The sequence below is a fragment of the Zeugodacus cucurbitae genome, chromosome 6 (assembly GCF_028554725.1).
Source record: "Zeugodacus cucurbitae isolate PBARC_wt_2022May chromosome 6, idZeuCucr1.2, whole genome shotgun sequence".
Classification (NCBI taxonomy): Eukaryota; Metazoa; Arthropoda; class Insecta; order Diptera; family Tephritidae; genus Zeugodacus; species Zeugodacus cucurbitae.
In genome coordinates, this window is record NC_071671.1 from 50,892,130 (window position 1) to 50,909,935 (window position 17,806).

Below are 17,806 nucleotides of genomic sequence, written 5' to 3' on the forward strand. Positions count from 1 at the left end.
TTGCGCGATATCATCAAGATTACGCCGTGCTTTGTCGGTTGACAAGTGCTTGACATTTGTACATCTCTCTGTCTGTCTGTCCGTTGGTGGTTGGTGATTATACGCGTAGCGTTCGCATCAACTGCCGATTAGCAACAAGTTCTGTGCGGACAGTAGACACTCGATGAGTGCTGGCTTTTGCAAACGCCAATGCTAATTAAAATATTTATTAGCTAGAACCTACGCCTCACTGACTTAATAGAGTACCATCCAGTTTTTGAGCAGCGGCAGCAGCGGCTCAGACAGCGCGAGCTACACGTGGTCAGCAGAAGCGATATACTTGTAATACAACTATGAGGTAATACATGATTAGCCCCGCTAATGCGATATTAATTTATGATGTAACACGGAATGTTTGTTAGAAAAAAAATTTAAATTAAAAAAATAAATAAATAATTGAAAAACACGTCCGGCATGACAGCTAGCTTTTGTTTTTTAATAGTAGAAAAATATATTATTTTAAACATTATTATGCATTACGCATATGTTTTGGTGTTAGGATTTTTAGATTTTTGGGCAGTAAGCCAGTAGAGCACGCCAATACTGCGTTGACTAATTAAAAGCGAAACTGAATTTTAAACGTTTCTAAACTATTTTTATGTTGTTCATTCTATATTTGAATTCTTAATATTCCTGTTATTGCGGTATGATAAATTGTTTACAAAAAAAAAAAACGAAAAATTGGCATTACAAATGAGCGCTTACGGTACGACCTTGAGTAAACATGTGTTCATCGCTATATTTACGGATTTACGGGCGAAACATAATAATAAAAGGGGAATGACGATAGGCCAAAACTATTAACTTATATTTCTTCTTTCTTTTTTTTCAGTTTCATACACAAATTGAAGTGATCACGCTTTCTGCTATGAATATTTGAGGTTAAGTGCCGCTTAAATATGTGTAGCATGAGCAATAGGTGAACTACCTTTCACGAAAAAAAATTAAATAAATAAGTACTTGGTGCTTTTAGTGCCTCCAAGTATTTATGAGTCGGATTCAATAGCAAAGTATGCAATATGACGTTGCTAGTTTCCTGTTTTCAAGCTAAATTTATTATGTACTACAACTAAAGTGGCAAACGTTGCCACTTCAAACAATTTACTTTTCATGCTGAAAATGCACAATCTCTCAAATTTTGACGTAAAAGACTTGAAAAAAAAACGCCAGCTAATTAAGTACGCTACTTTGTGCAAGAAAAGCCATCATCATCACCAATCACCACCACCACCAAGGACAGGTGACGACGTTGCACCATTAATTTTATTGTCTAAAAATGTGTGATTTACTTAATGCCGTTGAGGTCACGTCAGCACAAATGACGTCGAACGTATTGGACGCTCAAATGAGGTCGTTGTTAGAATGAAAATGAAAATGCGTGAGTTGGCAGCTCAATTTAAGCGGAAGCGTCAAATTTTCGCACGCATCTTTGTACACGAAGTGGTAGTTGTACACGAAGTGGTAGAAAATATATTTTTTTTTTTATATTAATAAGGGCGGAAATGTTGGTAGGTGCAACTGTGTGGACACTTGGAAACAGTGTTCAATTTAAATATTGCGTTGAAGCATTGGTATTCTGGGTAAATTTTGACGCAAGAAGGTCCATTAAGGTCGTCATTGGAACGAGGTTCATCTGCATGAACTTGAAATATAATATTTGTATGCAAATTTCCACTTGAACAAAAAAATATTATATTTTAGTTGAAAACAATTTTTTATACAAGAAACTGCTGATATTTTTTCGTTCAAAAAATGTTTTTAAACAAAAATTGCAATTCTCTTAATTTTTGAAGCCAACTAAAGTAATGAAAAGTTGTATTATTATTTTCTTGATAAAAAATTGTTATTCTAATCTCAATCCATTGACCGAAAAATTAATTTATAATTTTCGAAAATTATATGTTTTATGTTTTCAAATGTAGATATCTTAAGAAAATCTCAATAAATAAATTCAATAATTCATATTCTAACCTTAATATTTAAATTTTTTGGTTTCAAAACATGGTGTGAGAACACTTATGGTAATCCCAATAATTTAGTTTTGATTTGACAAAAGATCAAATTCTAATTTTCTGCAATTAGCAAATTCAAATTTTAACCTAAAAATTTCGACATATTTGAATAGAAGAGATTATTCATATTCTAACCTCAATAATTTAGCTTTGATTAGCCAAAAAAACATATTCTAAACTCAAACAATTAGTCTCAACTAGATTTAAAATGCATTTTATAACCTCAAATTTGGAAGAGATTCTTCATATTCTCACCTACATTTACTAAAAATCATATTCAATGATTAAATTTTTAATATTTAGGATACAAGTTTTGGTAGTTTAAATAACACGTTTTCCTACATCAATAAATTTGTATTCAGAGCTTAAAAATTAGGATTTGTAGACAACATATAACACTTGCTTAAAATAAGACTAGAGTTGCTTTGAAAGTTCTGACTTTTCTTGTTGTGGAAATATATATAAAATTTTCGAAATCGACTAAAATTACATAATTTTGTGGAAAAATGATTGGGTATGGTCTTTTACTTGTTTTCTACTGCTCAAATATACATAATTAATTAATTCGAATTAATATAAATTTTCCCTTAAAGTTTAGTCAAGAAACATACTTTCCTCAACTGTGTGTAAATTATATGTGAAACTCGGCTGTGTCACGGAAGAAAATTAATTAGTAAATGTCAAAGCAGCTTTAACGGCTATAGACAACATTGATTTATAACAATTGTAGTGCAATAACAAGAATAAATATAATAATAAGCCATAAGTAATCAAGAGAATTGTCAAATTGCAAGTAAGAAAAAAGTCAACAATTTCAACAGCTATTATTTTTATATATAGAAAAAACTCATTTCTTTTGTAAACCAAAACAATCGAGTGTCAACTGTCTGCGCTTTTTTTGGCAACAAATCACCGCTTATTGTTAGAAATTTACTCAAAAACTCGAAATGTATTCGAGGAAAACCCCAAACACAACCACATACCGGAATTCCTATGAGCCGGATGATCTAAATAAAATATGAATTTTTATACGTTGGACCTTCGGCGGCAGTAGCGGTGGCAAAAAACGCTGTGCGATGATGAGAAAACCTGAATTTGGAATCAGGCTGTAATGTGCTGAGGCTGAGAATGCGAATACAAAACTAAATTTCTGTTTACAACTACAGAATTCGCATATTATACAGGCGGGGGAGTGAGTGAGTGTGTGAGTAGTTGGTTAGAAATTTCTCAACATTCGTCATAGACCATTAAAAAAATATGTCGCCTGAGTAACAACGGAATCGTAGCACACAAATAAATTTCTATTACATTACTAAGAAACTTAGAAACGGCGCGGAGGCGGCGGCAGCGCTTGTGATCCGCATGTATGCATGTGGCGTGGGCATTTCCTAATGCATGAATTGGAACACAATTGCAGCACACAATTGGCGCAAATGAATTGAATTGAATTTCACACAGCGCATTGCGACTGTGTAAGCGTCTAATAATGAATGTTTCACACAAATTAAACGTGTGAATCAGCTATAAAAATAACAACAACAACAACAGCACACAGTGGTATTAGCAATGAAATTACAAAATACAAAGTACAACAACACTTTGGCATTTTCTTAAGGCATTGGCTTGTGCTTAATCACCCGTTGTTTGTTGGTGTTGGGGTTCTTCGCATTTTTTATATAATTTTTTTTTTTATTTTTTACATTTGCTATATATGCAATTTTTATATATTTTTTATTGCTTTTTTTTTGTAGCATTTTACGCTTGCTTTGTTGTTGTTGTTTATTTTATATATTTTATATATTTTTTTATTTTCTTTTAATTTGAAATGCAATAATTTAAAGGCAAATTACATTTTAACAACACAATGGCAATTGCTTCATTACAAAGTCAAGTTTAATTCTCGCTGACTTCCCTGTTCACATTATATTCGTTTGCTCAGCAAATTGGCTGCTACAAAAAGCCAAACCATGACTATACACACACATGTACACTGCACAATGCTTCAACGAAGCAATTCCCATAAGCGGCAGCGTAACAAAATCAAATTAAATACTAAAACAAAAACGGCAGAGATATACATATAAAAAATATATAAAAAAAATTAGAGAAAAAACAAAAAAATATATATAAAAAAATTCAATACAAAAAAGTAATAACAAATCAACCACAGCGCCTACGACAATGCCCGCCAACATGCATACACTCATGTATGTATGTATTTGTTGTATTTGCACAAAATACATACATACATATGTGGTATATATGCACTCAACTCGAGTGTAATATTCAGTAGCGCACATCAGTTACATTTGTATTTACACGTTTATGCATGCATTACGCTTACTACATTACGCTTTCAAGCCTGTTATTGTTGTTGTTTGCATGTGTGTTTGTTTTTGTTGTTTGTATGCCACTGTTTGGGCAAATTCACAAGCATCAGTTGACTGAGTTTCATCGCATTCTTTGTAGATTCAAAATTTTACAACAACAAAGCATTACATGCATGCATAAGTACATATGTATGTACTTACAACAACATACACATATAAACATAATAAATGTTTGCATAAATCGCTGCATACAGAACAAGTTCGTTGCTTAAGTCTTTCGTTTGCCAGTGACCGTCCAAATTGTATGCGCACAAGCGTGCTTATAGTCACACACACACATACATACATATGCATGTGTGTGCATTTGCGAATTATTACGAAAGCAGCATTTAAATAAATTTCTGATTAAAAATCAATGCGTAAATCACTGAATTTCATAACTACCCACTTTTCTCCTTTTGTCTACAATTTAATGGAATTTTTTTTTGCTTCCGAAAACCATGAGACATGCTAATGGAATTTATTTTTGTTTGTTTATTTGGAAAACAAAAATATATAAAATAAAACAAAAAAACAATAACCTTTGCGCAACTTAGTTTAGTGCTCTTTAGCATTTTGAGTGATATCTTGTGGTTTAGGAACTACTGATTTCACCACCACGCTTTTATATACATACTATATGTCCTATACATATTCAAATATATGTATGAATTGCTTGCAAATCAGTTTATAAACTATTCTTTTGTATTTTAAGCACGCATTTTAGACCAACAACCTCCTGACCTTTACAAATAACAAAAAAATTATAATAATTTGTATGGGATGAATCAGGTGGCAACGTCATACAGTAGTATTCTTATTGTTTTTGTTGTTATAGTAGACATAGGAAATAATACAAATAGTTTGGGGGAATTTTTGAAATTTTTTAGAATTTACAGTGCATTATGTGATATAAATTTAGATTTCTTTAGGTTACGAAGATCATATAATTTTGATTTGTCTTTGAGAATTGTTTGTAAAAATATGTCTTAAAATGCACTAATATCTAAAGCTTCTAAATTGTTTACCTTATTTTGCCATTTCTAACTAAATATTTCAATTTTTTAAAAGGGTGGCAACTACGTTTTAACTTTTAGTTAAACTATTGTTGTCGGAAAAATATAATTTTGAACTCATAAAAATAAAATAAAATAGTTTCTTTAATTTTTTTTTTTTAATTATGAGCACAGAATGCAGTGTAAATTTTAAAATATTTTCAATTCTTTATTTTAAAAAATTAATTTTATGACAGCTGGCAGCTTAACAAAATAAAATAAAATGGTAAATATATTTTAAAAAGCTTTTTCTTGTCCAAAATTAAAAAATATTTTCTGAAAAATTTTCTAATTTTTAATTTTCTAAATCAAAATTCCGAATATATGGCAACTTTCTTTATTATTATTATTTGTATTTCTTAAAACTCTTTCTAAAAAGGCTTCAAATGCGTGCAGAATGCAGAAATCAAAGAAATTTGCTATTGGTACATATGTATTTTGCTTGTTAACTAGAAAAATGTCATAACTCAAAAACATAAAAATTATGTGTATATTTCACACCAAGTATATTGTCTTACAAGCTAATAATATATGATATGATTAGTATTTAAACGCTGTTTAGTCACAAAATTTAATTCACTTGCTCAAATAATTTAAATTTTTGGAAATTGAAGTATTTCAGTTTATTTTCATACAAGTTCATAGTACTGAGTTATGACATTCTTCTAGTACACCAGCGATATCTTTTTATTTATAATTGATAACTAATTCCACAAACGCTAATTGTTCCTTTGAACCACTTATTTTTGTCTAAAATATTTTCAAATCACTTACTTGTTGCTTCAACGATGGATTCGAAAAGTAGCCATCCGCGCACTGTCCCTGCAAAACACATTGTTTGCCAGCGGAACATTTTAGAATTTCCTCAGGTGGCAAATAGGTGGGTCCCTGGAAGGGTGATGCCTGTCGACTGATAATTGCATGTTCCAAAAAGATATTTGATGATGGATTTATTGCGTTCGTTTTACTTGGATTCGCCTTAATGCCATTCTGGTATTCACCATTGAGGAACATATTCGAAGAATACTGTGCGAAACTGACGCCACAGCATAGTGTGACCGCAAGGCCGAGCAGAATATGCTGACACCGTAACATTGCAGTTGTCTAGTTAAGTTATTTAAGGCGACTAAATATATGTATTGTATAATTGCAGTGACTGTAATGAAAAGAGAGAAAGGGCATAAATTAATTATTAGTTATATTTGTATTTGAACAATGCTAGGCTGTGAACACATTGTAATTCAATTAAAAATGCAAATAGGTCTATTATATACCACTAAAAATGTAAATTAAGGGTGCAACAACTAGTTGTTGTAACTAATTGAATTATTATGCAAAAATTCCAACATAACGGTATATTATTATATGCTATTGCTTTTGTTTCACTAATTATTTTTGTGTTATAGTACAGTAAAACCTCATTCGATTATTAAAATTTAAAGAAAGTGTGTTAGTTGAGTTTTGAAACTTTTTTTTTTAGAAAAAAAATTGTGTCGATAAAAAATGTTAGGTGGTAACTTTTAATTATGTAAGGTGGCAACTCTAGTTAAAATATTTTGTATTGTTAATTTATTGTATTTAATTAAATATATTATATTATTGATATTTTATATAATATGCAATGTCTATTCAGTTAGGTGGCAACACAGGTAGAAGTGTATTTTCCAATATTTTTTCTATGAATTCCACAGTTTTTATTTTTTATATATTATATATTATTAGAAAAATGTTTTTGGATACTATAGTACAAACTTATATTTTGACACAGTTGGCAAGACTTTCAAAAATATCCAAAAGTTCACAGCAACACTATCTTGGTTTAAAAATAGGCGGCGCTTACTGTGCATAATGCAGCAAGCAACAAAATATTTATTTAAATGACCTTTTAATTGACCCATAAAGTTGCATGTTTTTTGTTGTTGTAAATAATTTTATACCGCTATTAACTGTTTATTTTATTTTATTTGATTAGCTCCTCCTATATAAATTGCAACACCCATGCACATTTGCATATTTACATATTAAAGCACGCGCTAAGCCGCCGTACGCTTGTTGTTGTAACCGTTATGTAACGGCTCGCTTATCAAATTATATTTACATTAATTACCTTAATAAAATTTATATACTACCGCAGCGAAACTGGATCGGGACACGACCCGGATAATCGATATTTCAATAGCGCGCAAGCTGATTATTTGATAAATGAACGCGCTGGAGAGCTGTTGAAATCTCTCGCAGCCCATAATTTAACGTAGCTGAGATTTTTTCGAAAGTGAAGTTGAAGTATTTTGAAGGCGAACGTAAACAAATTAATTTGTTATCGAATCGAAATTAAGTTGTGCCGTGAAAGTCTACCAAAAAAGCACAACAAAAAAGTGTTTAATAAATTATTAAACTATTTGGGGCTTTCCACGCTGTGTTTTTCGACGCTTTCAAAGTATTAATTGAATGTTCAGAGTTAATAAATACTTTAAATGCCCCACAGCTAATTTTCACCTACAGCTCTATGACGCTTTGCCTGTCTGTCTGCAGTGTGTTTCTTTGCTTAATCAGCTGCGGCGTTAGCTTAGGAGCTGAGGCGCTTAGCGCAGTGAGTGTGCAATTAATCATGATTAGTGTGGCAAACGGAAGGTGTGCATTGAATGCTTCGATTGGCAATGAAATATCGTTTAAATTTTCGTTAAAAAGTCTTCAAGTTGAAAGTTGGCAATAAGTGGCTTTGGGGGAAAATGTAGGACATTGCTAAGCACACATAAGTGCGGCCTAAAACTGTCAGCGTGCTGTATCCCACACACGCACCTAAGAAGTCGAGTGTGCGTATTCTTCTTGTATTCTTTATGCCATAATTTTCATTTTTATGTTCTTTTTATTTATGCTTTGTTGTGTACACTTCTAGCAGCCACTTCATCAATGAGTGACAGATTAACTACTAAAAGTGGCAGCAGGAACCCAAACATGCTGTCGAGTAACAAATAAGGTGTGAACACCGCTGTTGCAAACGTCAAGTGTTTCGTGGTGTTGAACAAGAATTTCACAATTTCCAAACACTTTTGATCGTTATCAATCAAGAAAGAATGGCTGAAGTATTTGTACAGCATTAGGGTGTGTATTATTTTTGGGGAAAATTTTTAAAGGATTTTTTATTTATTTATAATTTTATATTATTAATATTATTTTATTATAATTATTTAATAATTTATTATTGAAATATTTAATAAAATTATATTATATTTGACAAAAACCCAAAATTAGAATTTGTAATAAATATCGCATGCGTTTTTTCATACTTTATATATTTTAATTTGATTGTAACAAGGCTTTAAATTGAAAAAATATTATTATTTTATAAAAAAGTGTACTCGCATTAGTTTGCTCCTTTTTTATTACGAAATCAAATTTCAGTTGAATTTGAAGAAAGTTAAGGTCAAAGGTTAACTCGAGAATTCGTTGAATAACTAAAAAGACAAGTTCATTATTTTTGTATACGAGTAGTTTATAGCTCTCTTCTCTCTTCATTTATATAAACATTTGAAAGGATGGCGAAATCGATCATACAATCAGTGTATCAGGGCACTGAGTTGAGTTGAAGAACTGAGTTGTGTTGTCAGTTGTTCTTAAAAGTAAAATAATAGAGATATATGAATTATGGATCGAAATCGACGATATCCCAGTATAAATAATCAATATGAGTCACTGTTATTGTATATATATACAATTTCTTATTATGAAACGCTTAAATGAGAGAGAAACATTAGATTATCACTGCGCTGGGTTGAGTTGAAGGACTGAATTGTGTTGTGGGTTGTCTTTAAGTGGAAAATAATAGAGATAGATATCTATCATTCATGGGACGAAGTCGACTGGTTAACATTGAATATAATAAATATGAATCATCACTATTAGTGGTAGATTCCACATTACAATAGGCTTAAATGAGAGAGAAATGATAAATCGATTATATAATCAATTTATAAGGACCCTGAGTTGAGTTGAAGAACTGAGTTGTATTGTCGATTGTCCTTAAATGCAAAATAATAGAGATAGGATCAAAATTGACTGGATACCAGTGAACTATTAGTGGTAGATCCCATATGATGAAGCGTTCAAATTTAATATTTTTGGGTTTCAGTACAGTTTTTATTCAAAAAATATAAATATTTTTAAATGTCAACTGAAACTATTATTTACTTATAATTTATTTTATTTACATAAGATTGTCAAAGATTGAGAACACACTAATGTGCATCGTAGTTTATATTCTTTAAAGATTATGATTATTTTTGAAACTTAGTCAAACTTTATAATACAAATATATGTATATATTTGATATTTCTATCTGTATGTATATGACTTTATGAGCGTGTCAAAAATCAAGAAAAAATACTTAAAAAACTAAATAAAAATATTTGCTAATTTTTTATATTATTTAAAAAAAATCACACATTTCTTGTATTTATAATAAATGTAGTGAATGTATTCTTGGTTTATTAACTCTATCTACAAATTTATGACATAATTATCGTAACCCATTTGTATGTCTTCATTATCTTTTATTTTTATTAGATTGCTTTTTTGTAATTTTTAATTATCTTAGTGGCAAGTTATTATAATTAAATTGGCTTATCAACTTTTTAATGCTTGCCTTATAATTTATACAATTTTATTGCAGTAAATATGTCTGTATGTATATAATTCCAGTTGATAATTAAATTAAAATTAAAATACATAATTACATGTATTTTTTTCTAAGCGATAAAATGATGCAAGACAATTAAACTTAATATCGTGTGAAAAAAATGTACTGTTATCTGCAAATAAACTTTATTTGTGAACTTTCAACAATATTAACTAAAACACAAAAACTAATTATAAACAAACTAATTGCATTAAAATTTAAATCAAATGAGATAAAACTACAACAAAAACTTAGTTGGTGTTTTAAATAAAAATTAATTTATTTTTGAAAAAAAAAAAATAGAAAACAAAATATTATATTACTGTAAATTTATACATACATATATTATTGTATATTTGTATATTTTATATTTATTATTATATGTTTGTATGTCACTGTGTGTGCTTGCAGTTTTCAATAACAAAAAGCTCACATTCCACAACTAGAATACTTTTAGTATTTTTATAATAATCACCAATAAACAATTAACTGGCTTAAACACACACGCACACAAAAGCAAATGAAGAATACAAAATATATTATTATATAGAAGTCATCCATTCTACCCTCAGCCTCATTAACTTAAAGCAAATGCCAAATAAAAAAACAAGATTGGATTCAACCAAAGCGTACAGACAGCCAGACAGTTAGACAAATGGACGGACGAACGGGCAGACGGACAACCTTATAAATGCGAAAAGAGTGTTAAATTTCTTATTAAGTCAAACTTAAAAATAGCTATGCATAAAGCGGTGTGTGTGTGTGTGCGTGTCTGTGCAATAAAAGAGAATACCATAGTTATTACTACATTTGGTGTGATTGTCTCGCAAATGTTTACGCTTGAATGTAGATTATTCGAAATGAATGTAGGAATCAAATATTGTTTACGATCCACAGCTATTCTAACAACAAATTAATACAATAACAACAACCATACATTTGACTATTATGCAAAATACACAACTATTACAAACACACATAGAAATAGCTGAGTATAAGCGCTGATGAGCGTCTGCGCACTTGCGTGTGTGTGTGTGTTTGGGTGTATGTGAGTGCGCATGACAGTTTCTTAATCATTTGTTATTTGATTTATTAAGTTAAATTAGAATTCAAATTTTTTAATTCCAGTTTCGCAAAAGTTTCAACTTTCTATTTCTATTAAAATTGCCTGTAAGGGAAAACCTCAACGGCCAAAACAACATATTATGGCAATTATGCCATTTTTTTCGATCTACGTATGTATGTATTACGGAAAAAAATATATTAAGTTTGTTTAATACGTGCATATGTGTTTAAATTTATTTTATAAAAACACCGTTATTAGTTTATTTATTTGTTTTAGCAATAAGTTGGATATGGGACAAATGTGACATTTGTTGTTGATATTGTAGCATCATAGCTATTTTTTGTTGTTTTTCAGCCATTTTAGGTATTTGACCGCGACTTTTTAGTTTCTGTCATGGGTGTTCTTTTGTGATTTTCAGTTTATTAATATTTTATACTTTTTAATATTTATTTTTTGTTGACTCATTGGCAGCGAGAATTTCATGATTTCTTTTTTGGTTGAATAACATTTTTTTCTTTCAAAAAGCTCAATAATTTATATTTATTTCTTTATTATTTATTTGATTTATGTTAGATCATCGACTACTGTATTTTGTTGTGATTTAGCTATTTTTGACTAGAAATGTACTAATTCTTAATAAGTGATTGTTTGAAAAAATATAAAATAAAATTTTGATAATCTCTAAGAATATATATATTATAAATCAAATTATTTACTATGAGCGGTTTGCGTTTGTATGTACCCATAAAAATGGATTTTTTTTAATCTGATATTGAAAAAAAACATTACTAAAATTTTTAGAAAATTACGAAAAAGTGTATATACAAAAATTCATATAAATTCATTATTAAAATTAATTAAAAATAATAATATTTAAGAATTAGTTGAAATTAAAAAAATTATAATAAATTTTATATATAAAATTCTTGAAAATTTCAGTACTAAAAGATTAAGAACTTCAAAATTATTAAAAGTTTTAATTCGAGAAAATTCATAACTTATTAAAAGTTTTAATACGAATTAATTCATAATTTCGAACTTATTAAAAATTAATTATGTATAAATTCATTTAATTTTTTTTTCTACTTTTTTGAACCTAATTCTCTTTTTTATTTTTTTATTTAACAAATGAAGAGATTTCTTTACTCAATTGTTTCTAAAAAATATTAAAACTTCATAAAAATAAATATTAATATGTAAAAATTAAGAAATTAAAAAATTTACATTAAATTCAATATATAAAATCCATAAAATGCTCATAATTAAAAAATTAAGAACTTCAAAATTATTAGAAGTTTTAATAGAAAAAATTCATAAAAAAAAATAAAATAATAATTCAAAATTATAAATTTATTGTATGCAAAATTGTTTATTAAAATTATTATTTTTTAACTTTATTAAATTAAAATTTCTAACTTTTTATTTTTATGAAATTTTTAAGGAAGTACTTGAAGTAATTTACTAAAATTTTCCCAAAAAAATTAAAAAAAAACTACGCAGTTATACATAGGAACGACGTAAGAGCATGTTCGTAGTCTAATTTACACCCTAACAAAAAAATAGATATATTTCAAACTATATTTATTACATTTAAAATTTAAATATTTATTGAAATAGGTTTGAATCAATGAATTTATTATAAAAATATGTTTATATAGACAATTTGCAATATTAGAAAAATTATATAGGAATACTGTTGGAAAAATAATTTTTTATTATTTTTTAGAACTTTTTTCAAATATTTTACGTATTTTTAATATTTTTATTTTTTTAATATTGTGAATATCAGATACACAGATAATTATAAAATTGTTTATAACATAAATATTTTATAAAAATTTAAAATATAGTTTCCAACAATTTTTTAAACTAATTTAAGAAAATAAAACCAATTTTACAGAAATTATTTTACAAAGAAATTATTAAATGTTTTTCAAATACTCTCAAATATATTTTGACTTCATTTTCAGAGATATTCAATTCTTTCTTATGAAACGAAAATTAAATAGTACACCTTTATCAAGGATGTGTATGTCACAAATTGACAATGCAATATAGATGAGCAAAAGTTTTAATTAAAAAGAAGTCATGGAAAAAATTAATAAGAAATCAATTTCTTTGAAAAAATAAATTTGTTGCACACTCAAAAATAATTCGAAAAAATCGCCTCAGATCCTGAAATATGCACTAGGCATAGCCTTAGTTCAAACACTAACCAGCTCCGCTTTGGCAGCAAAGTGTTGTGCAAGGAAATGCGAACATATACTGTTGTTGCATTTTCAATATAAAGTTAAAACAAACTAAATCATGGTTAATAGGTCACCGCAAAGAAACATTGCAATAATTGCGCTCGGAAAACACTGTCATACAAACAAAATAATGTTCACATATGCGTACATAGATAAACTGAGATAAAGAAATAAATTATTTTTTACAATTTTATGGATCACATTTTATTGCAAGCGCACGATTTGTTCAAACGCTAATTATAAAACATTTGGACAATTATGAATGCGGTCATAAATCACCACAAAGACATTAAATCAATTTCACTATGCAAATACACACACACGACCATACGACTATATAGAGTAGTTTGTGTGTGTGTGTGTTTATCGATAATGTTATAAACGCATGTCCTTCAACAAATATGTAAAGAAGTATGCACTCCTGTTATGTAACCACTGTACTACTGATCCTCTACCGGATCTGCTGCACTAAAACACTGATATCCGTTTGATTGTTTGTTATTGTTGTTGTATTTTGTTTTTTAATACAAAACTCAGCAATCAATCTTAAAATATTTTCTTTTACTCGAAAGTCTTTCAATATGATACACATTTGCATTAAAGTTGTATTGGAAAAAAAAACAAAATCTTCGGAAACTCACTTGTTGTTTTTGCTTGATATTTTTCTTAATTTTGCGCAAATACTTTTGATTTCAACTAAATGACACGATCGCACAAACAGACCACTTGTTTTCGTTTGTATCAATATTTTCGTAAGATCTGCCTTTTATACGCCACACCGGAATTTTGTGGGTGAGCAGCGCTCACCGCAGCACACCAGCACCAGCACAGTCGTCTGCCGCCTCATCAGGCGCGAAACTCATCGTCGTCATCATCATCAACATCATCATCGTGTTCAACAACAGCAGAGGCAACGGCAGCAGCAGCAGCACCAGCTCCAGCGGCGTCGGTTGACATGCCACAAGTTTACGGCGCCGAAAATACCATTGCTGGGAGACTTAAACAAAACAACAACAGTAACAACACAATTGAGTGGTATAGACCACTTATTCAGTCGTCGAAAATTATACGCTCCAAGCTCCAAGTTTTGTTGGCGACAGCTCATAAACAACTTGAAACAAAAACTTACGCTCTCGCGCTCTCTCTTCGAGTATGGCTTTGAAGTAGTGTGGCGCTCTTTGAGAGATAGTCTTAGATCTTTTTCTTATATTATAACGTATACGAATTGAGCAAACTATTTACATTAATTAATCTGTTTTACGGATGCTTTGCTAGCCGAATTCCACTAGCCATCAGGCACACAGTCATACACACCCATATACATGTGAAGATGGTCAGCTGTTTGTTTGTATAAGTGTGTTTTTCTGTATTTTTGGGTTTTTGTTACTCCTTTGTAATAGAAGTTTGCTGTTTGTTCCGATTCTCGCATGTTATAAATTAAATATGTTAACAGGTATTTGCATGCAAACTGGTCACTGTGGTGACACTTTTACATAATATTTATATGTGGACTTACATTGTTACATAAATACAGCAAATTCGACTTAAGACAAATATTTTAAAATAATGCGAATAAAAAACAGAAAAACAAAATATTAATGTTATACGCTTTCTTTTTAAATTTGTTTCGGTAGAATCTCGGTAATTTTTAGAAGAAATGTTTGTATTTATGTATGTATGGCAGGAATGTTTATAATAAAATATCAAACATAACAGAACTATCTAATAATTTAGATATTTCGGACTTTAAATCTGTTCCTCGTTTACTACTTTCAATGCAACACACAAACAAAAAGAAACACAGAGATAACTTAAAGCCGACCGAAGTCCTGTTTCATCTATTCTAATGTTTCAATGGAGTTCCGGTGGCAAAACGGTTTCCATTTGGGATCCCCAACATCAATCATCTACTAATTATCACAACTATCAACAGCACACTTGTGGAGACAATTCTGAAAATCAAAAAAAAAAAAAAAATATCAAAATATGTAGATCTGAACTCTAACTTTTCGATACCACCAACGAAGGAAATGAGTTCTTGGATTACTCACATAATATATCATGACAGTTTGTTGAAAACAACAGAGATGAAATAGTGATTTTTAGTCGAAATACTTAAAAAAAAGAATTTAAATTTCCTTTTACATTAATATAAATAAGACAGACTTTCTTCCTCTGGAATACAGTTTTCTATCAGTACCATAATTTCAATATATTTTTGTTATAATAGTATAACGGTACAATTGTAAAATTTAAAATTTGAAGAGCTAAGATTAGACGTGTTTTCATGAGCTTGGCGATTTTTGTTTGTTAAAAGCTCACACTTCGTAGCTTGTTCATGAATTCTTGGCTAAAAATAATACTGCAACGATGTCCCAGCCTCCATATTCGCCAGACATAACTCCGTGTGACTGATTCCTATTTCCAAAATTAAAGAGAACCTTAATGGGTCGTCGTTTTACAAGCTTAAGCGAAATCGCTGAAAGAACTAGGAATAGACTTTGAGAAATGTTTCGACGATTCGAAGGAGCGCTGGCAAAGATACATAGCATCGAATGGGGACTATTTTGAAGACCACAAATTTAATGTAGATGAATGAAGAAATAGTGTAAAGTTTCGTTTTTTTCAACACACCTCGTATATTATATAGAAATATACCAGAACAGAAATAATGATAAAAGATGTGATATCGTCTAGTCTTAGGTAAATATAGTATCCGACAATATTATGGATACCCATCCAAATGCCGCCAAGTTTTTGGAAATACGAAAATACGTCAAAAAGTTTGACGAAAGAGTCATGAGAGGCTCCAAAGTAAGTACATCCAAGGCACCATTAAGTTCGGAGGTGAAAATGTTTTAGTCTGAGGTTGTTGTAGCTACAGTGGTCTATCAAATCTGGTATTAATCGAAGGCAAAAGACGGGAGAGTCCTATGGAATGATGTTGAGTACAAATTTAGATCCCTCAGCACAAAAAATGGACTTAGAAGATAACTCTATATACCAGCAGGACAATGAGCCCAAATATATAAGTCGGGTTACGGGTGTTTCGATCAAAAATCGATAGAGCTCCAACTGTGGCCTGCCAAAACATCTGACTTAAATCCTTTTAAGTATTTATAACAATATTTGAATGATAAGCTCAACAGATATTCTTATCGTCCCAGTAATTGAGACATTTTAAATTGTATTTTGAAGGACTACTGGGAAAACATACCACAATCACTTTTTCTGAACTTGGTAGACAGCATGTCTCAAAGTCTTTTGGCCGTAATTAACGCTGAAGATGGCAACACTAAATATTGAAGCTCTATTTAGAAGCTAATCTTATAATATATTAGGATATCCATACTTTTGTCGCTGTTAAATATTTGTCTTTTTCAGATGATCGCGTGTTTTGCAACAAATAGTTGGAATGGCCTATATTAACATTTAATTTATTTAATGCAATACACCCATAAGCAAAAATAGATAAATTTCATTGTATAAAAGATATAATCATTTTTGTCTTTACATTAATAGGGTATACATAATTTTGTCGGACACTGTATACATGTATTGCAGTCTGTATGAATACAGTGTATTTAAAGCCAATTTAAAATATAGTTGTTAAACTGCCGTTATTTTTTGTTTCGAGTGGAAATTTCGATTGATAAATGAGTTAGTCCTCGAAGAAATTTGATTCTCTGTACTAGAGTATCGACCAGTGATACTCAGGGGGGAAAAGGACGATTTAGTGATTGTTTTTAACTGAACTTCTTGCACGAATTTGCTGGATTAATGCGCTTTCAGCAATCCTCCGAACCGCAGAGATATTAATGTGACTGAATGAGAGCCAACATGAACATTTTTAGTATCTTAATTACCTGTAATATTTTTCAGTACTCCAATTTAATTAGATCAATGTATCCCATTAAAAGTCTCAATTTAATTATAAAATTAAATTATATATAAAATGTAAATTATATAACAATTACGCTCTCAATTGTCGTATTGCTAGGAAATTTTATAACCTCGGAAAACCCACCTAAAATTATTTCGGGAATGTATTCTGCCGTTACAGCCTAGGATCAGCTGACGTACATCATTCCATTTCAGCACTTATAACCGATTGCATGATTTCTTTTTATTCAAGCGAAATGAAACATTATCGATTATTATTCTCGCATACTTTAGAGGTAGACCACTATATTTTGAGGTGTACTATGTTATGTAAATATATTTCAATTGCGATTTTCCATGTTATAAATAGCGTAGAAGTATTAAATATTAAATAGAAATAAAATATCTACTTTAAGTTGATTAATTCCTTTTATGTTTCATGCGTTTTTATGATAGTCA

General features: G+C 29.8%; 1 protein-coding gene across 2 annotated transcripts in view; it reads right to left on the bottom strand.

The window, feature by feature from the left end:
• The window catches only part of LOC105214542 (inactive serine protease scarface), a 58,475-nt gene that overhangs the window by 21,394 nt on the left and 19,275 nt on the right, over nucleotides 1-17,806 (bottom strand). Inside the window, exons 1-2 of one of the 2 annotated variants that reach the window (XM_029041819.2) lie at nucleotides 14,107-14,241; nucleotides 6,250-6,631 (exon numbers count right to left, since the gene is read on the bottom strand). In XM_029041819.2, coding sequence (XP_028897652.2) covers nucleotides 6,250-6,570 — 321 coding nt within the window. In that variant the 5' untranslated portion in view covers nucleotides 6,571-6,631; nucleotides 14,107-14,241. Of the gene's footprint in view, nucleotides 1-6,249; nucleotides 6,632-14,106; nucleotides 14,242-17,806 lie in introns of those variants that run through there. The other variant, XM_054234534.1, reaches the window with a different exon arrangement.